This window comes from Lissotriton helveticus, chromosome 3_1 (assembly GCF_964261635.1).
Source record: "Lissotriton helveticus chromosome 3_1, aLisHel1.1, whole genome shotgun sequence".
Classification (NCBI taxonomy): domain Eukaryota; kingdom Metazoa; phylum Chordata; class Amphibia; order Caudata; family Salamandridae; genus Lissotriton; species Lissotriton helveticus.
Genome location: NC_136061.1, coordinates 663,027,216 through 663,049,434, shown reverse-complemented (window position 1 = coordinate 663,049,434; position 22,219 = coordinate 663,027,216). Strand labels below are relative to the sequence as shown.

The following is a 22,219-nucleotide window of genomic DNA, read 5'->3' as shown; positions in this document are numbered from 1 at the left end:
AATATCAGATTTGTGGGGTCCCCTGAGGGAATTGAAACTGCTGCACCGGAGCAGTTCTTGCAGAGGTAGATCAGGGCAAAGGTTGCACCAAATAGCCAGTCGCCAATATTCGTCATTGAAAGGGCGCATAGGTCACTGGCTCCCCGGCTGCCCCTGCAACCCACCCACCCTGGGCTATCAGAGCAAAAATCCTCAACTACCACGGCTGAGATGTGATCCTGCAGGCAGTCCACAGAATGGGTGACCCCAGGTATGACAACCATGTCATTCACATCTTTACAGACTACACTCAGAAAATGCAACGCCTAAGCCCATCCTTAGCAGCCGTTGAGGTGAAATTGCAATCCAGGGGTCTATGTTTCGTACTATTATTCCTGAGATTCTGTGACCACAGGTGTGACTCTACGCTCTACCTTGCTTGCCTATCGGCTGCAGGTTGGGACCCGGGGCAAAGCCCCACACTTTGAATGCGTAGGTATCACTTGCATGCCACATTTCTACCCGAACATAGATAAGGGGGTTGAGGGATTCAATTACATTAAAATGTTTGGGAAGACACCGTTGGGAGCAATGAGTGTTTACCAGGGGGGAGGGATGTTTGATTGTTATGAGGAAGTAAGGAGTAGTGTGGAATGACTTTTTGCACCAGGAGGAGCGCAGCAAGTGTGTGTGTGCATGGGTGAGACGAGTAGGGCTCTACTGGCGAGGTTGGAGGGGAGCCGCGACTACGGCAAGGCACACAATGGGGGACCCTGTAAATATGGTAGCTGATAGTTATGATCTCCAAATCAGATAAAGATGCTGACAACTCAATATTGCCCATTAGCAATGATTAAAGTTGACACCAAGACCCTTGCAAAAGCTCTGGCCACTAGGCTGCGATGGATAGTGGTGCATGAAGACCAATGTGGGTTCATCCCAGGTAGAGAGGCACGCATATGAACCTGCGTCGCTTGTCTCATGTTCTGCACTCTGTCAGAAGGGAAGGGTTGGAATGACCTCTGGTGGCGCTTGATGTCGAAAAGGCATTCAACTACCTAAACCAGGTGTATCTGTAGGGGGCGTACATAAGATGGGTTTCGCCTCTGATTCATGCATTGGGTTCTACTTCTGTATTCGGCGCCGCTGGTCAGAGTGCGAATGGGGAACATGGTCTCTGACCCAATAAAAATAGCTAGGGGCACCAAGCAGGGATGCCCTCTATCCTCATTACTATTCGCCCTAGCGGTGGAGCCGATGGAAATATATCTCAGGGCCAACACGGCCGACTGGAGTATATGACATGGTTACAGAACACATATCTTGTTGATGGATGCAGACAACACTCTTGTGTATTTGCGATATCCCTGACGGCAGTTCCCCTCCTTATGAAGGTGATGGACACATCTGGTACTGTGTCAAACTGAAAACTGTGGTATTCCTGCTGGCTGAGCTAGAGTTGGTAGATTGAGAGGACCTAACAGAGAAAGGGGCACCTTAGGAAGTGCAGGCGTTCCAGGTACTTGGGGATTCAGGCGGCTCAAACACCAGAGTGGTAATATGAATATGAAATGGGAAGGGTGATACGGAGACTAAAATCTTCGATAGCTATCTGGAACACTGCCACTCGTTTTTGGGGCAGGGGGCCCTGAGCAAGGTGGCCTTCTCCCTCGCTGTTTGTATGTATTACAAAACACTTTTTGTGCCCACTCTACCTTTATAACCCGTAATAGTCTACCAATATCGCTTGTGTGGGCAGGGAAGAAGAGTAGAGTGAAGTTGTACATTCTGAAGACCTCAACAAGGGGGGGACTGCCGTCCCCGATTTGTTCCTCTACTACTTGGCAGGGTGCGGCTGATATGCGGTGCTATGGTGTGATGAGGGCCCGAACTGGGAGAAACGGCTATTCGATGGGCTGACTATGGGACCAGACTTCCCATTGAGGTATCCTCGAGACTCCGTGGGATTCCCACACGTTGTGAGACAGGTGGCGGCCGCATTGGAGGTGGCGATGGACAGAGTCTTCCGCCGCAAACCCTACACCAAGAAGCTACTGGTGAGGTGGCCGGATCCACTCCAGCAGATGCATACAGTGATGGATGTGAGCCCGTGGACGGATGGGGAGTGATAGTTGCTTGGCGATCTTTATCACAGAGGCATATTGGTCTCTTTTGTAGAAGCGTAGGCACTGTTTAACCTTGGTCCGGGTCAGTTTTGCGATACGCGGAGATATCTCGAACAATACAAGAGATGTGGCTGGACTTTCTGGTGGAGCCCACGGAGTCCCCAATGTAGAGGGCTGTCTTGGACATCGATTCTAGTAGCGGCATGTTATCTTGCCTCTATGCGGTACTTAAACTGGATCAATATAAGGACACAATGAGGGTGCGACAGATGTGGGTAGAAGATTTAGCCAACCCCCTGGCAGACCGATACTGGGACAGAGCATGTGCACAGGTGAAGGAGGTGGCGGGTAATGACTTAAATGCGAAGTCGGCCCAGCAACTTTCCTACCCATGACCTGGATATGCCCACATTTGGGAGAGTTTTGGCGCACAGTGGTGGCAGAGCCAAGAGGGCTCATGACTGCAAACTGGAGGAAACTCCCTGACTTTGCCATCTTGGGGCTGCTGTCTACCCAGAGGGTTGGCATGAGGATATGTACCCGCTTTACCTCTTTGGGTCTTCTGCAGGCTAGATGGCGTATCACGGGCCACTGGATGGCGCATGTGCCGCTGCAGACCACCACATGGATGAAGTATATATAGTAATGGGTCTTGGTAGAAGAAAAGCAATTTCATAAGGTTGGAAAGGATGAAAATGCTGAGCGTCATCTCGAGAGATGGCAGGAGATAGTGAACCAATTGACCGCTCTCGGAGGAGATGCCCTGCCCTTGTTACAGGAATAGGGTCCCGAGGCGTGTGTAAGTAGAAGGCAGGGAGTGGGGGAGAGGCTGTATGAATGAGGGAGCAGGGGAGGACTAGGGGTCTGAGAGAAGGAAAGTGCATCATGGGAGGGAACATGAAGAGGGGCAACGCAGCCAAGTCTACACACTAAAAAACCTTGGAAACATGCTGGGAAGCTCCGTACATCACTCGGCCCATGGCGAGGCGGGCTGAGACTCATGCCCCCTACTAAGAGACGGTACCTAATGTCACGACCTGCTGCTTTTGTGCTTTGCCTTATTGTGTCTGCCACTATCTTGACTTCACTAATGCTGTCATTGCCTCACTTCCTATTCGGTTACCGATTTGATGTTCATTATACTCATTTTCTAAAATGAGTAAATCTTAAAAAAAATATTCACAACAACAAACAAACCTACATCAAAAAAGCACTGTCCTGGAAGGGAATAATACAATTACTTTTTCCGACCAAAGAACAATTTTAATATAAAGCTCTTCTTGAATAATGCTTAATACACAAAAATAATTGCCTCACAAAATTAGATTTCCAGTGTGTGAAATCTTTGCTGCAAATACTGGAAACACGAACAGACTATATCACTGCACTGCATTAAAAGACTACGCAGCAGAGTGCTATGTTAAAGTGACGGTGTAAAATTATGTTCAACAAGGCTTAAGTTAATCATTTTTATATTCTAATTACAATTAAGAAAATATGTTGCTTTTTGATAGCCAGTCCAACATGTTCTAAAAAGAAGTTAATTGAAAATAATGTTTCTACGATTTTGCCTACAAATGAGACTTAGCGTTTCAAAATATTAAGGGAGATTCCATGATGGCTGCTTAATGATTATTTTTTTAGGTCTCACCTGCATGAGCATGCTCTGGTACATGCACTCTCACTTGCACAACTCTTATTATATAATGGGCATGGAACCTGCCCAATGCTTACCATTTGTTTGCAGCATTGCCATTCTTCTTTGCTGCCTTCTAATTGGGTAGCGCTTGCTATGCGTCACTTCCTTTTCATTCGGTGGTGCATGGACCAAGCACATATTAAATACGTTTAATTAGTGTCCCTCTGCTGCTTACGCTGTGATTCTGGTACTATTTTTCCCCCCTAAAACATGGAAACACTGGGCGTGTCAGTGTTTGGATTTTTTTTAACCTGCCCCACCCGCCCACATCCTGTTTCTTCTCCACCTCATTTCTTCTTCACCCCTCCCATCCCAGTTTTTTTCCTCCCTATCACACTTTCTCCCGTCCGTTTCTCTTCCCCCACTTCCACTGACAGAAGATAAAAAAAGTAAATAACTTTTTTTTTTTTAAATCACACTGTGAAGTGGCCATTGCTGGCCGCTTCTTATCCCTTTTTTTATCCTCCGGTTACCCACCCCTCATGCCCCATGTCACCAACCAATCATGCCCCCTAGTTAATAACCCTTCATACCCCCCTCATGCCCCCGTTACCTACGCCCACCCAATTGCCAAAGAAAATAGTTTGCTCATAGGCAAGATTTATTGGGTTTGCCAATGCTTGTTGTATAATTTACGGTCTGGTCTGGTGCCTGCATGTCAGAGTTCCATAAAGCAGCATTACGAATGACTGGTAAATGGCAAACATTTTTTCTTTGTCACAGAAAAAGGGATATCTCAATTTGCTATCAAGCTCCCATTTAAGGGTTGGGAGTGAAATTAAAATCAGGTTTGTAGAGCCGCTACACAAAATGTTCAATGCAGGGTTCATGCTACAATCTTGAGAAGCAAGGCTGGAAAACCATGACCAGCTTTTCTGCCGGATGAGGATCCGGGGAACATAGTTCCTAGCCGAAGGCTCCATGATAGACCCTGGCAGACAAAGTCCCACAGGAACCATGTACCAAGAATGGACTCCAGCAGGCACAAGTACTCCTTCAGGATGGTGACAGATACAGTAACCATGAATGCATGTACAAGGTTTCACAATGTGCCCAACAGGCACAAGTTCTCCTGAAGGATGCAGACCGAGCGCATACCCTGAATGCACATGGTTCTGCAATGTACGCGAGCAGGCACAAGATCTCACAAGTTCTCCTGAAGAGAAACAACCAAAAACAGCCTATGAACGCAGAAGGTCCCACAATGTGCCTGGCATAATGGAGGGATGAAGCAGCACACAAGCAGAAAAGGAGGACCACAATGAATCAAGGACATGTCTTGTGCAGCTTTTCCGAAAATCAGAAGCCTCCGTTGCTCATCTTGCACTCAGTCTCACTCCCTTCTCAGCTAGTGAAGAGATAGCCAAAAAGGACACTTAAGGCTCAAACCGGGCTTGGGTGCTAGTGTTCCGGTTCAGAGCGGACCTGGTTGGCAGTTTGAGCTAGGCTAGGCTAGGCTCTTTCTACTGGATAAGGACCAAGACGGACTTGCATATGGATGGGTCTAATATGAGATGGCATGGTAACAATGCATTAGATGCTACCCTGTGCAAATGCCAGAGGTTATACTTATTACAAGCATTCCTCCCATCACCCTTTGCGTGTGTTGATGTAATGCCCTCCATGGCCATAGGATGCCCAGACGTGGGTCCCTTGCTCACTGTGCCACTGGATCCAAGCTACACTCAACTAAAGAGCCCTAATCAGGCTATAACTGGTGTTGGGTCACTTGTCTTACAGTTCAGAGAGGACTTGGCATAGCAGGTTGGAGCAGGACCAAGACTGATTTCCATAAGACTGGGTCTAACCTGAGATGGTATGGTGGGCAAAAGAACAATAGGTTGGAATGCTAGTCCGCGCAATTACCAGTGGTTAGACTTGTTGAAAGCATGCTCCCATCACCTTTTGTGTCTTTGACTCAAGACACTAGAGGCAGGTGCACAGCTCATTCGTTTTAAGTGTGAACTAGGACCCCATTTCCAGGGCATTGGGGGACTGGTGATAAGTGAAATGCAAGGTGTGGACAGCCTACAAAGTGCAGGCAGCACATGCACAATGCTTCTGAGTGTCTCTGTGTGCCGCCCACCAGTAACCTTTTGATGCATGGGATCGACCTCAGTTGCTGCACTAGAATATTCACCCTGCATTAAAATATTAGACCTGGTGTAAAGCAGTACGAGAGAAACAGGGAAAGTGAGACGGAGGGAAGAGAATTTAATTGAAAGCAATGAAAAAAGAAAAAGACACCAGTTTATAAGAAATGAGAAAGGCCTCCCAGACAACGGGAAACGAAGAGAGAGACCCCAAGGAAACAGTCTGAGACCATGGAGGTAAATTAAATACACATAGGAGATAGGAATGACGTGCAACACGCAGAAATTACATCACTGACTTACCCGGCAGAACCACAGGAGCTGGTGCAGAAGTCCGCTCACTGCAAGAACAAGATTGGAATATGAAATTGTGACATTCTTACACATGGTGAAATCTTGTCCACCCCCCCCCCCCCCCTCCCCCATCCCCAGTGTGAAATAAGCATTGCCCCATGCTCATAGATGCGTTTACGTAGGTTAGAAAGGGCAGAGTCCTGCGCTTATAGGAGTGGAGAAGGGCGCTTCTTAATGCTTACAGCATGGCCGGCTTTTGTCATGGGCAGGCTGGGCACAGGCCCAGAGCGCCATCTTTAGAGGGGCGACAGAACTCTCTGCACTCAGGTCCTGCAGACAGCAGTCCCTCGACCGCAGCTTCAGTGATCCCGTTCAAAGCTTTGCTAATCACTTTGTCGCAGTAAACACCCTATCAGCCCCTTTACTTGCCGTCCCATCTACCTCTGACCCACCCCGACAAACAACCTGCTACCAGCCTGGAGGGGACTCCGGTAATATGGGGAGGGAGAGGTTTGTGTTTACAAGTAAATGAGTGAACTAGCCTCCCAGGGACTGACCTGTAAAAAGGACCCCCTGCTGCCTCATTTGGTGTACCAGCAGCAGCACATTTTTCTTTCTTCCCAGGGCGCTATCGGAGCAAGGTGCTTTACAGAGGTTAACGGAAGTGCTGAAATATGACATGGTAGAAATGGTCATAGCTACTCCTCTGGCATGAAAGAAGCATGCCCACTCCCAAGCGTTAATCTACAAGTGCAAATTTCACGCAATCAAAGCGCAATATGCCCCAAAAGGGGAACATTTCTGGAACAAACACAATGCTTCTGAAACGGTAGGCTAAGTTAGGAAACCCACTATACCAGAAAGCTACCAGACACCAGGCAGGGCTAAGCAACAAACACACACACTTAGCAGGGAATCCCAGCAGGCATGCCCACTAGCCAAGGAGATCCACGTAAGCTCAGCTGCCCGTCACATTGTGGTAAATAAATAAATAATACCTCTCTTTTTGACTAGACGTATATCATAACAGATAGCTCAATAAATAAGAGTCAAGATTCGAGGTAGTAGGAGTTTTGCAGGTTTAATACAGCATAAGGACAGGAACAGGACAACCTGCATGGGAATAGGATGACAGGGCCCAGCAGCTGCTGGGGCTGGATCTGGGATGAGCGCGCTGACTTTTAATAACAATACATGAGCATATATACATAACGCAAACACATAGCATTACATTGCAGTAGGCGTAGCAGTGGGTGGAGCAGAAGGCGTGACGCGTAGCAGTCGCGAAAGATAAGGGCGAAAGTAGGTGTAACTGGGCGTATACATAGACATGTGGTGCAAACGTAACAGGATATGTCATGAATGGGGCGGAAACCATGGAGGGGGCTACCTGAGGAGCCGGGACCTCTAACCTGATGGTGCGCGCAAACTGGCAATGACGTATTACTAGGAGAAGCTGGGGGCTATGAACTCTGTGCTAGGAGCAGAGACTGAAGTCTGGAGGGTCGGAGCGACATGTACCTAAACCCTATCTAGTATCTGATGTTTAGGGAACATGTTGATATAAACTAGAAGTCAGGAGGGTAAAGGCTAACTTGATTCTAAGACTGGACCATGCATTATTCTACATGTAGTGCGTGATGAAGAATATGAAATGACCATTAAATACAGTATTTCTCTAACGTGGAGACGAGAAGGCTAGACAATGACGGAAACTATTGATGCAGTTCAGTAGCTTAGGAATGCAGAGAAGGAGGACTGAACTGATAACTGGAATCATAACATACTCTTGGCAGACTCAGAGACTGAGCCAGGCTGCACCGGGCACTGAGAGGCAGGAAGTAAGTGAAGGGTCGAGGATACAGGTGGGGGCTGTATCGCTCCTCAGCGAGGTTTCAGGAGACAGGAGCTGAATCTGGTGTCCAGGCCCTTTTGAGGCCTAGAAACGGGGAATTATAATGGAATAACGTGCACACTGAGAAACGTGGCAACGTAGCTTTACATAGGCCTGATATTCGTAGTATTCATGAGGACTGGAAACTGACATACTAGAGGTGGACACAACTGTAATTGCGTCATTAATCGGACATGGGGAATGCATATGCATATTTAATCATGCACACATAACATATGATGGATGACACGTAGGGACACAGAACATGGCAAAATTTACTTTTCCACATTCCCTCCTTGTCACTACGTTTCCATCAGGAAACATCAATATTCATGATACCATCTATCATTTCATACAGTATCATTTGCTCGTCTCGAATTATCCTGGAACGGGATTTAGAACGGGGCTTGGGACTAGGAATACAAGAGGTAGCACACATGCCGCAAATCGCAGGGCCACATTGTATACAGAGGCAGCAGCTGAATATGATCGCTACTGCAATACCTAGAAAGGACAATATTTTCCATCCCCAGGCGGAAATTATATTCCAGAACCAACCGGACCATGTCCAGGTGCCTGGATCTTGGTGTATCAGATGGGCAATTTTATGGAGTCTGGTTATAGCTGAATAAACAGACGGCGCGTTATTTGGAATGAAAATGCAGCAACTAGATCTGATGACTCTACAGGCCCCGCCCCTATCGGCCAGTATGACGTCAAGGACGAGACGATTTTGCAAAACGACAAATCTCATAGCAGATTGCTCTTCAGTTAAGTTACCTAGAGCAGAGGCAGTCTCATTTATTACAGCTTCAAGGGTTCTGGTTAACCTACGGATTAACTTACTATTCTGGACAGGGCCTATAAAGAAGAAGAAACCTTTATTGAAATCTGTATACTGTTCTAGAGCAGTTTCAGTATAATCGACAATTGGGGACTCCCTTCTATGTCTAATGTGTACTAGATGTGTGTTTCTATGATAATCAGATGGGGCTAGAAAAACAGGTGGCAGTAGGAAGGCAATGTAACAGGTTCCCTCCCAATCGAGGGGCAGACGAACATATGCGGTTTGACCACAAATAAAATATGAATGACGTGAAGTTTAGAAAATAGATTTCCCACTGTCACTATACTTGACAATAGTAGTACATTCACTATGTCCTACATGTACGGAACCATTATTTCGGACACATAATTCGCCTTTGACTGGTAGTACTGAAATAGCGGGTAAGTCTGGAGTAGTATCAGACTGAACATTCAGGACCATAAAATTCGACGAATAATTACCTAAATTGTACACTTCATTCTCTAGATCTAACCCGGTTCTGTGGGGAAGACCTTGCTTGTCTGGGAAACATGTACTGTTAAGAAAAGACATATCTGTTGAGGATGACGTTAACGTGGACCATGCTCCACACGAACCATTATGTGAGAATGGATAAGGAAAAAGTGGCAGAACTCCCTTCGGTATCTGGAAAGGGGGGAGTCGACCACACACCCAACAATTAGTGGCATTGCTGGTCTGGTGTGAGTAATGTAACATACGGATAAATGAGTTATTACGCATAGCGAGGCGGTAGGACAGTTCATGAGGGGGCAGATCACTAAACGTGTGCTCTACTGTAGCATTAGCAGACTTATTTACATGTGAAACTGGGAAACATAAGTAAAATGCATAACTGGTGCAGGAAATCATAAGGCTGGAAAACAATATGAAACATAGAAAAACGATACATCGGATTGAGTTTTGACTAACTCTCTCACTATGGGGGTCTATTTTATACATGTCAGAAACAGTCTAACCGTTTCACCTAGGGGAGGACTTAGACAATCAAACTGACTGACTTATTTTACTAGACCGTAGTTTCTGTTTATACTCCTGCTGCGGAGTTTTCTCTAACAGGGGAGGGGTTGTAGCAATGTCTTTTGCGGGACAGTCCTTGAGAACAATATTCTGGCAATCCTTTGAATCCTGGGAAATGTTCTTTAAGACGGGTTTTAGTCCATTAAAAAGTTTAATATGAGAAAGGTGCACCCAGCCCTTGCGTCCTTCCAACTTCACGGCTGTACGGGTGGTGAGGAGGACCTGTCGGGGCTCTTTACATCGAGGCTCCAGCGGACTTGATCTGTCAAAGTTGCGGACCATCACCATGGATCCTGGGACGATTTCATGCGGTGCCACCTCGGTATTGTCTGGAAATGCGGCGGCAACCTGTGAACGACATGAGTTGAGGGCAGACATCAAGGAAGCTAGGTAATCTGTCAGCATATTACTTGAAACATCGGTAATACTTCGGGGTCTAGGAGTACCCCACATGTTAGGGGGGCGGCCGAATACGACCTCGTACGGGGACAGACCTGATCTGGAATGTGCGACCATGCGCATATAAAATAAAGCGACTGGCAGGGCTACTAGCCAGTCCACACCTTTTTCTTTGCATACTTTTGCAATACGGATTTTCAGGGTCTGGTTATGTCTCTCTACAAGACCGGCTGCTTCAGGATGGCGTACACAATGGAACTTCCACTGGTACCCTAGCAAAAGGGAAACGTGCTTCATGAGTTCAGATGAGAATGGCTGGCCGTTATCAGAATATACGACTCTAGGGAGTCCATAACGAGGGAAGAATTCACGAACCAACTGCTTGGCAGTGGTCGCGGCTGTGTAATCTGGGACTGGATATGCTTCTGTCCACCTGGACAAAGCGCATACAACTACAAGGACATACTTGAAACCTCGACATCGCTCCATCTGAATATAATCCATCTGGAGGACTTCAAAAGGGTGGTCAGGGGGCTGGAAACCACCTTGTTCCACCGGGACACTTTTACCTGGATTAAACTGACAACATATCATACAGGTACGGACTTTCTGCTTGGCTGCAGCTCGTAAATGCTTGTTAAACCAAATGTTCTGGATACTATCTAACATAGCTTTTTCTCCTAAATGTGCTGGACTATGTGCGGTATTAATAATGACTTGAACCATAGAGTCGGGGAGAAACCATGTGGCTCTACCCTTCGTTAACCATCCTTGATCTGTCTGGACCCCTCCTTGTTCGGACCATTTCTTGATTTCATCGGGAGTAGTATGTAACTGGATATCTATGACATCTTGAGTAGGGTCCTTAACTGTCATGCATGTAGTCGGATCTGGAGTATGTGTCTGATTAACTTGAATGTCTGGAGTCTGGGCTGTAAGCTTGGCTGTGCGATCTGCTAGATCGTTACCCTGGGAAATAATGTCAGTAACTTTCGTATGTGCTTTGCACTTCATGATAGCGATAGATGTCGGTAAGTGTATGGCATCTAACAGAGCTTGAATAAGGAGACCATGCTGAATCTTGGTTCCATGAGAAGTCATGAAACCTCTCTCCTGCCAGAGCACTCCGAAGTCGTGTACAACTCCAAATGCGTAGCGTGAATCTGTATAAACATTAACTTTCAAGTTCTTGGCGTGTATGCAGGCTTGTGTCAGAGCAACTAGCTCTGCTGCTTGAGCGGACAGAGTATCAATACGGTGTGTCTTAATAACTTCAGTGTCAGTAGTCACTGCATACGCGACGACTAGATCTCCTGTACTAGTTCTCATACATGAACCATCCACATAAAGTGTCAGGTCGGGGTCTGGTAACGGAGTATCTGTCAGATCTTGTCTTGGCTTTGTCGTAATGTTAACTACTTCCACACAGTCATGTGGGTCAGGATTCGAAGTAACTGATGGTAACAGTGTAGCAGGATTTAAAATGTTGCAGCGTCTGATTTCTATGTGTGGCTGGAACAGTGTCAATTCATAACCTGTTAAACGTGCAATTGTCAAGTGCTGAGTTTGTGTTCGGTTTAAAAGAACTTCCACGGAGTGTGGAACTTGTACTGTCAAGGAGTGTCCTAAGACTATGGAATCACTTTGCCTAATAGCTAGTGCTGTGGCTGCAACTGACTTGAGGCACGCAGGCAAAGCCTGGGCGACTGGATCTAATGTGCTCGAAAAATAAGCACAGGGCTTGTATTGTCCTGCTTGATCTTGTGTGAGAACAGATAATGCTGTACCTTCGCGTTCTGTGACGAAAAGTGTAAAAGGCTTACTGTAGTTCGGTGTGGCTAGAACTGGAGCTTGACATAAAGCTTTCTTTAATTCGTTGAAACTAAGTGTATGTTCAGATGTCCAAGGGAGAACAGTCGGTGCGGCTGCCTCCTGTGTGGTTAACTGTATCAGTGGCTTGGCTAGAAATGCATACTGAGGAATCATTGTCTACAATAAGAAGTAAGGCCGATAAAGGCACGTACCTCCTTCTGGGTCTTGGGCTGAGGAAGACTCGCTATTAACTGGATACGGTCTGGTGTCAACTGCCTACCCCTCTTGGACAGCAAGTGTCCTAAGTAGACCACTTGCTGGACACAGAATTGAAGTTTTGAAGGGGACACCTTGTGCCCCATCTCGGCTAGGAAATACAGAACTGTGAGGGATGCTCGTTCGCAAGCACGTTCAGAACGGGCTGTGATCAGTAGATCATCGACATACTGGAGCAGGGCAGTGTCAGTTGGCATGTGAACATTATCAAGTTGTCTCTTAAGTGCTTGACTGTAAATACTAGGACTTTCTGTGAAACCTTGAGGAGCGCGTGTGAACATATAGCTCCTTCCATTTAAACAGAATCCGAAAAGAAACTGGCTGTCTGGATGAATTGGAACACTAAAAAATGCGTTCTTGAGGTCGATTACTGTAAAGAACATGGCTTCGGAATCAATGGCTGTCAATAGGGAAGAGATGTCTGGGACAACTGGGTACTGCGGAATAATACATTTATTAAGCTCTCGTAGGTCGATCACTAATCGATATACTGGGGGTGCATTTGGATCAGTACGTTTCATAACTGGAATGATCGGAGAATTGCATACGTTGGAGTCAGTTTCTACAACTACTCCTTGAGCGATGAGCTCGTCAATAATTTTGGATAAGGCTGCTACAGCCTCAGGTGGCAATCTGTACTGTCTGATTCGTGGTAACACTACACCTGGCTTGAGAGTCACACGATAGGGTGTGATTTGCATGTAACCTACATCAGTTGGACCTTGCGCCCATAAGTGCTGTGGAACATTAGACAGTCTCGAATCAAAATCTCGTAATACATAGTGACCCTTAAAGTCACGTAGGAACAAACGTATTCCCTCTGGGGAACAGCATATAACTGCACCCAACTCTTTCAGTGTCTTAATGCCTAATAGGTTTTCTGGACATGACTTAGTAAGTAACAGATCAGTAGTGCGGGACAATGGACCTACTTCTAGAGTAACTGGCTTTGAAATCTCATTTACGATAGGTTTTCCTGAAAATCCAAGGGAAACATTTCTTGAGCCTGAGAGCGGAGCCCCTGGAACTTCGGCATGACTAATTGTGGTCCTACTTGCCCCTGTATCAATCAAAAACTTTCTGTCTTTCCCTAATACTTGACTGTGAACATAGGGGCCTTCTTGATCTACAGGTATCTCGATGAGAGGCAAACCTACCTCCCTCTCTAGGCTGTTTCATGAATACTGCTGGTACTCTGGATACTCAGACTGTGCATACTGGTACATCTGCGATGTAACATGCTGTGTTGCAGCGATAGGCTGCGGTGCGGTAACTGTCTGTTGTGCATTCTGTGGCTGAGGAGTCTGTGAAACTTGCTCTTGTCTAGGCGGACGTGGTCTTTCCTTAGTCTTACCAGTAGCTATGTTATGTTTCAGAACTGCACACTCGTTTATAAAATGACCTGGCTGTTTACAATAGTTGCAGTTCCCTTTAACGGGAGCTGCAGGATGACTGGCTTGATTCGGACCCCTCTTCTGACTGTCTTGAGGAACAGATTGTGCAACTAATACTTTCATTTTCGTGTCTTTCATACGTTTTCTCTCGTGTTCTTGCTCTTCCCTGATTCTATTCTGGTGGTACTGGAGCATCTGGAGCATCTGGGACGGAGTATTAGCTTGCCAGGTACTTTCGACTTTCAAAACTCGATTTTTAACTTGTGGGCTTGAATTCTCGACTAATTTAGTAACAAAAAGGTGAGGGTATGACTCGCTACTTGTCTTGAGGCCACTGTTGATACTGAAACATTTTTCAAACCTAGAATAAAAATCACTAATATCCTCGTCTTGCTTCTGTTTACAGGCTGAGATTGCATCCCAGTCTTCTTTTCTAGTTGTCAATAATCTGGGTAGAACTTGAATCAATAATTCTGGTAATTCTTTACATTTCTCTCCTAGACCGGTACCTGGTACTCGTGCCTTGTCTTCAGCTTCTAGAACTGCCCAATCGATCTTTTTCTCTCCCACCTCCCATTCTTTTTCCTTTAGCTTTTCATACACCCCTGCGGGCAACAGGACCTTTAACATTTTAATGATATCTGGGTAAGTGTATTCTCCCATACGGAGCATGTCTTTTAATTCTCTATGGAACCCTGCTGGATCTTTGTCATGACAGGGAATTAATTTCTTCATTTCGAGGAGTTCCATCTTTGTAATCGGGGTGTAAACAAACACTCGTTGCATTTCACCGTCCTCTGTCTTAACTGGATGCACTTCTCGTAACGGGTTCTGTCTTTCCATGTAAAATGGTTTACTTTCTGGGGGTGAGACATGAACAAAATGTGGGTTCAGAAACGTTCTATATTTGTGACGCTGTTCCAGAATGACACTAATCAAATCGGTACCTAGACCTCTCCATCTATACTGGAGTAACTCGTTCAGGATATCATGTAACGGACCTGGATCAGAGTGCTGACCCTCATACAAAGTAATGAGGTGTTGGATCATATACATACCCACCAGTCGTTGCTCGGCTGGGGGCAATTTCAGAAACATTTGTGCCACTATTTCGTCTGGAAAAGTGGTAGAATCAGTAATCCATCGGACTGCTGATCGGACTAGTTCCTGTTCATGCATGGTACTTAACTCACTGTAACCGATTCGTGATTTCAGAATGTGATCGGTAGCTTGAAATACTTGTTCTAGAGAACCTTGTTCTGGTGCTGAATGATGGAAAATTGACTTGTGTTCTAGGCGTAAATGGCGATCTGGAAATCTAGATTTTCCTACATACGCTATTCTGGCAGGATTCTCGTCGTCTTCCTCTTCAGGATCAGAGTTACTTTCTTTCTCGCTTACTTGTGCTGCTTTACGTTGTTCGTGTATCTTTATTATTTCTCTACGGATTTTCTTGTACATACTCTCCATGGCACTAATGGTATTGTGCTTACCCTCGGCTATATTATCACTCCACTTTGTCAGGGTTTTCATTTCGGCCGGATCTTTAGACGGGTAATCTTGTTCTCTTATTAGACAGTTAATTAAAAACTTTAATATCATACGCTGGATCTCAGCTTTCCTTTGAGACATGGCATCACTAATACTTTCTGGATCATCCCCTGTACGGATGAAACGATATATTCTGTCTAGATCTTCTTTCATATTGGGTAGGGTGACTAGATACTCGGTCACCCTCCTTACGCGTACTGAATATAAAACCATATTATTCTCGCCTGGGACTGGATCATAGGCACATTCGCCAAGGGCTTGCCTGATTTCTGCAACAGACTTATTACTCTTGGGAGTACGCTGTGATGCTTGAGCATGTAATTCGAGTGCTGATAAACGCTTGCGTGGCGGCGGGGTTTGAGGAGGACCTCCTCCTGCGGCCCCTAGACTAGAATCGTCGACTGATATTCTTCGTGGCGGAGCGGGAAATTGAAATGCTGGCTGGACCGGGGGTACCGTAGCAGGTACTGCATGGGGTGCCCCGGTGTCTGGAGGAGCAGGATGTGCCTGATTGACAGGGACTGGCGGAGCGCGAACAGGATTTGCATATTCAGGGACTGTGTCGTCCAGATAGGACGAAATAAAAATATCAGCTGCGGTCGGTTTGTGACGCGGCTTGGTCGGAACTAGTGGTGGCGGGAAATTACTGGATGCCTCTGGGGTCGCTTTTGGCAAGCCCTCGGCAAGAAGAGGGTACATACCCTTAATAAGGGCATGCCTCTGTCTGTCTGACTGTTCGGCTTTGACTTGTTCACCTATCTCGATTAATTCTTTTTCTTGGGCTCGCTCTTGGGATTCTCTACTTAATTCTGACTTTCTGATTTCTTTTTCAGTTCTTTTATGAGCTTCCTTGCGCCATAACTCGATGGCATCTTTCTGTGACTGTCTGGCTTTCTTTTTCCATAATGCTTCTTCTACTCGCATGATGCATTCGGCATCCCACGTACCTGATACGGGCCATCTATACTTTTCTTCTAACCGTTTGGTATACTCTACCCATAAATCTAGATACAATATGGCGCTTATGCCATGTTTCTGATACATAAAGTGACCTGGACTGTCCCTAGGTGGGACGGGAACTGCTGCTTCCAGCAGACCCTTTCTAGTTTTTAACTGACGTAACTTGGAAAATATGGGCATGACTGAACTGTAATCTAGACACAATACAATACACAATGAACACGATACTTATTCCCCATTCATACCACGACATTAAAATACATGAAAAACATTTAAAATAATCAGTTCGAACAGAATACTACCTGGAAATACTGAGAACAGAACACATAAATTTTCTCGAGAACAGAAACTGACTAGAACAGAAACTAGATGCACTGCTGAAACAGTACGAAACTTACCGGTCTCATAAAGAGACACGTCAGGACCCGCATCCACCGAAGTGGACACTTCGTTTGTGGGACTGTGTACCACCAACCCACAGACCAGAGTCAATTTAAATTGACCCTGTCTAGATACCACCCCAGTAACGGTACTCACCGGGCAGCAAGAACGAAAGGCCTCGGACTGGACTGGACTGCTACGACGACGGACGACGAACTTCGGACTTCGGACTTCAGTTACGGGTGGACCTCCGGATACCTCGGACCTTGGACTCTTGGCTTGGGCTCTGGTCGGGACTCGCCGCGTTCCTCCACCGTCTCGTCTGGATGCTGGACCGCCTCCTCCGTCTCCTCCGTGGGCCTGAGGGATACTTGAGCAGAAATATCTGCCACTGCGCAGAAGAGTTCCGTCACGACTGCAGAGGGTCGGCGTGGCTTCACCGACGCGTGGGGAAAGGGCAAGTCCCTATTCGGGCGCCATTATGTGGTAAATAAATAAATAATACCTCTCTTTTTGACTAGACGTATATCATAACAGATAGCTCAATAAATAAGAGTCAAGATTCGAGGTAGTAGGAGTTTTGCAGGTTTAATACAGCATAAGGACAGGAACAGGACAACCTGCATGGGAATAGGATGACAGGGCCCAGCAGCTGCTGGGGCTGGATCTGGGATGAGCGCGCTGACTTTTAATAACAATACATGAGCATATATACATAACGCAAACACATAGCATTACATTGCAGTAGGCGTAGCAGTGGGTGGAGCAGAAGGCGTGACGCGTAGCAGTCGCGAAAGATAAGGGCGAAAGTAGGTGTAACTGGGCGTATACATAGACATGTGGTGCAAACGTAACAGGATATGTCATGAATGGGGCGGAAACCATGGAGGGGGCTACCTGAGGAGCCGGGACCTCTAACCTGATGGTGCGCGCAAACTGGCAATGACGTATTACTAGGAGAAGCTGGGGGCTATGAACTCTGTGCTAGGAGCAGAGACTGAAGTCTGGAGGGTCGGAGCGACATGTACCTAAACCCTATCTAGTATCTGATGTTTAGGGAACATGTTGATATAAACTAGAAGTCAGGAGGGGAAAGGCTAACTTGATTCTAAGACTGGACCATGCATTATTCTACATGTAGTGCGTGATGAAGAATATGAAATGACCATTAAATACAGTATTTCTCTAACGTGGAGACGAGAAGGCTAGACAATGACGGAAACTATTGATGCAGTTCAGTAGCTTAGGAATGCAGAGAAGGAGGACTGAACTGATAACTGGAATCATAACATACTCTTGGCAGACTCAGAGACTGAGCCAGGCTGCACCGGGCACTGAGAGGCAGGAAGTAAGTGAAGGGTCGAGGATACAGGTGGGGGCTGTATCGCTCCTCAGCGAGGTTTCAGGAGACAGGAGCTGAATCTGGTGTCCAGGCCCTTTTGAGGCCTAGAAACGGGGACTTTATAATGGAATAACGTGCACACTGAGAAACGTGGCAACGTAGCTTCACATAGGCCTGATATTCGTAGTATTCACGAGGACTGGAAACTGACATACTAGAGGTGGACACAACTGTAATTGCGTCATTAATCGGACATGGGGAATGCATATGCATATTTAATCATGCACACATAACATATGATGGATGACACGTAGGGACACAGAACATGGCAAAATTTACTTTTCCACAACATCTGCGGGGCAGTTCATTAAACAGGGGCAGCTCCTCCACTAGGGCGGAGGAGCGTCGCGCTACTGCTTCTCGCAGTGCGAGAAGCAGAAACAAAATGTTAATAACTTTCTGTAATTACCATTTTATGTTTGGTTGCGGGTGGATGGGGCTGCTATGAGAGCAGGGGAGGGGAAGAGTGGTGTGCCTGCCTACTCCAGAGTGCGCAAAGGCTGTTTGGTCGCCCCCTGGGGCCGCCCAAACCAGTCATGCACACACTGCCTTTTCTCCATGTAGGCTGCAATGGCCTCCCCATGAGAGCCTGGCTGGTCGGCGTCCCAACCAATCACAACGCTGCTAGAGCAGTGTTGTGATTGGCTTAGGGGAGGGAGGGAGTCTGGCTGCCTGCTTCCCGTTCCTGGAGAGCAGAGAAAACGCTGGACCCGGCCAGGTAAGTGTGTGTGGGTTATATATTATATATATAAAATTAAACACCCCCCCTCCGGCACGACCTCACCTTTCCCTGCATGACCCCGCGTTCCCCCCACCCCAAGTCGGGCCGGCCGCGACTGCCATTAAACTAAACAAAGATAATGCAGTATGGACTGGACAAGTCTAAGCAAGAGCCACCCCACAGTGCTTAATTTGTAATATAAATAAATAAGTGGCAGGGCCCTCGTCAGGAAGCAACTGCAGCTTGCACCACCCATTGCCCCTTCCAGCACTTCCAATCAAACTACCAACACAACTACTAACAATCACACTCCTATAAGTGTGGACATTAAGACTATTCCAGGCATCCCAAGTTATACGAATGGCTTGAGTAGCAGGTATTAGTATGTTTTTATACATATTGAATTAATAAACAACTGTTGATGTGCGCATCTTTAAATTCGATAAACAGCGCCACCATGTGACTATCATAAGCGATGAAGTTGACAATTAAGTGCCGGTGCTGAGAACCGTAAACCGCTCGCTCAAATTGACCACTGACCCCAGTGCCTTAAATGGGCCGGTACTCACAGGTACGGAGTACTGGCACTTCTTCATTTTCTCCCCTTGAGTATTGGCACTTTTTTCTAGAAGAAAGAGAGTACCGGCACTCATTGGGATCTGACTTTAACCTAGGCAGCACGCTCCCTTTATCCCTCAAGTTATACTATGGCAGCACCTTTCAAGCACTGCATGGAATCAAAGGAGTTCGTCACCAGGACCCAGCGTGAGCTGCTTTGTAAATCAGAGCAGGGATGGGTCTACTGAGTCATTTGCTTATCCAAAGATCTTTCACGGTGGGCGCTAAGAGGGGGCTGTAAAATCTAATGGGTGGCACTATTCAGGACATAACAAACAAAAGTATGGGAAGGCTTTTACAGTCGCCACGTATCTGAATTGCTTTCTTGCACACTTCCACTTCCACGCTGGCTGATTCCTATTTCATCGACCTTGGACAGACCTTAAGACCAATCAAAAATGTGGAGATTGGCACCTGGTTCCCCAGTACAGACGTTGTCAGCTCTGGCCCTAACTTCGTGCATACAACCTTGGCACGGTCAAAAAGCTTACCCCGCCCCTTGTTCCACCTTAGCCCCGCCCTAAACCCCACCCACTGCTCCTTTTGGTGAGTACCTGCACTTATTTTTTTCCATTTAAAGCACTGACTGACCCTACAGCAAGCAAATTTAAACTAGCGACCTCCAACCTGGCAAGTTGCACATGGGTAGGTGGGCGACCCCCTCCATGCCATGATATCATAAGGGCATGTCCTCGTAAATGCAGGCCTTACAAGGCAATGCCCTTTTCCTACCCATAATTTGGAGAACCCCCACAGCAAGGCGACAGAGAGCAACACATAAAACAGACTAAGCGACAGACCTTCGTGGGTGGTGCAACCTAAACAAGCACCGTTCACTGGGCCAGAACGGCTCAGCAGATGTGGGCCATTATCCATGCTAACACAAAATAAATCCTCTTTCACTTCACACAAATGTAAGCATCTCACAATGAAGTAAGGCAAAGCTCATTGCTACCATCCTCCCCAATCCATGAGAGGCTTTGCGAGTACCGCTTCCCTCCGCCGGCCAGACAATCTCAAGGAAGTGCGCTGGTGGAGACACTCAAGACAAAGTCAGCCATCTTCTGCCTGAGAAATGGAAGGTAAGAAAGACTCCCCTGTGTGACACTGTAAAGCAAAAGAGATAACCTCCAGAAGGCCAGGCAAGTGAAGAACCCCCAGGAGATCATAAAATACTTTCAATGCTTTGAGGAATGTGTTGCAGCAGCAACGCATTTCAAAACAGTCACAGGCACAAAAAAGGTGAAAATGTACATGTTCAATTAAGAATTTCCAACAAGAGCCCCTGAAAACAAGAGGAAAAGGATACTCTAAAAAGTAAAAGAATAAATTGAGCCATCATTGCCTCCAGACACCACCTAAACGGGTTGCCTGTATGGAAGAGAACAACTAAAAAGAAATAAGATGTGAACACCCAGATTCATCAATCCCATATTCTGCTAATTTTAAATTGCGAAAAATACCGGATCGCAATTTAGAATTCGCAGAATGGGATGCATCAACAAAAGCGAATCGCAATCGGCCGCAATTGCCGATAGCGATTGCCGAAAAATCGCAGATTCGCCCGTTGACCATGTTAAAATTGTGAACTTGCAATTACCGAAATCGCAATTTGCGATCTCGCTAACTGCGAGATCGCAAAAACGGGAAGTCGCATTTCGAGCCCATTGATGACACCACAACCAGGAAGTAGGGTGTTCCCTCCCTCATTCTGATCACTGAGCCTGAAAGTGGAAGCAGTACTGGCCAGAGCTCCACTACAGACAACTTGCAGCACCACACCAGGACACCAACAACCTTCAAAATGTCCCAGGAAGCAGCAGGGAGCAGTGCCCCAGGAAGGAAGAGGAAGATTACATTTTCTGAGCAGGAACTGGAGTTCCTCATTGAGGAAGTCTGTAAGGACCATGCTCGCCTTTTCGGTAAGGACTCCCGGAGGGTGCCTGAAGCTGACAAGCGCCGCATCTGGCTGCGCATCCGCGCAAAGGTCAGTTCAGTCGGGGTGACCCAGCGCTCTATAGGCGAATTAAAAAAGAGGTGGTACGACCTCAGAGGGCGTGCCAAAGAACGAATCGCTGAGAGGCTGGGGGAGCGACTTGCCACCGTTTGAGGAGAGCCCACTGTCACACCCAACACTCCACTGTAAGACCTTGTGGAGGACACCCTGAATTCTGAAGTCTGCGTGGGGGTTACCTAGCAGGAATCGTCCCGACCCACCCAACAATCCCAAGGTAAGTGCCATGCGACTGCGACCCCGTCCCCTAACAATGCCCATGACTCCTGAGCTAGCTATTTCACAACCCCAGTAATGCAGGCCATGCACACCTGAAATGCCCTATTGCATTGTGGGAGTTGTAGTGTAACCAAAATTCCCAGATAGCCCAACACAGCCAGACCGGTCAATTCAAAGTAATTCCTAAAGCCAGTCAGGGAAAGCAAGCCTGCATGCATGTAGCAACATCTCATGTGCAAGATACATATCATTAATCATGCACCCATTTACATCACAGGTGCGTCTGAACAACCCAGCACCGACAGTGAGGCCCTACATATAGAGGAGAACCCGGAGGACACCGAGGGTGGGGGCCAACCTGCACCACGATCAGGACCATCTCAGCCACCAGCAGCAGTACCACCACCTCCCCATGTGGACAGGGCCACCCCTGCAGCCACAGGTGCCCAGCAACCACCCCAACTGACACCCACGGTAGTGGTACAGGCCACACCACCAGCAGCCAGGAGGCAGACAAGGCGCA

At 46.9% G+C, this 22,219-nt stretch overlaps 1 protein-coding gene across 7 annotated transcripts in view; it reads right to left on the bottom strand.

The window, feature by feature from the left end:
- HPCA (hippocalcin) overlaps positions 1-22,219 on the bottom strand; it is a 301,157-nt gene that overhangs the window by 113,153 nt on the left and 165,785 nt on the right. For 4 of the 7 annotated variants that reach the window (XM_078680747.1, XM_078680750.1, XM_078680752.1 and 1 more), the window contains one exon: positions 6,201-6,238. The exons of 1 other annotated variant lie outside the window; for it this stretch is intronic. Coding sequence is in view for 2 of the 6 variants with exons in the window: in XM_078680745.1 (XP_078536871.1) it covers positions 6,201-6,238; positions 6,749-6,776 (66 nt within the window). In the remaining 4 variants the exon portion in view is untranslated. Of the gene's footprint in view, positions 1-6,200; positions 6,239-6,748; positions 6,859-22,219 lie in introns of all 7 variants that reach the window. 2 more of the 7 variants (XM_078680745.1, XM_078680746.1) reach the window with 1 other exon arrangement.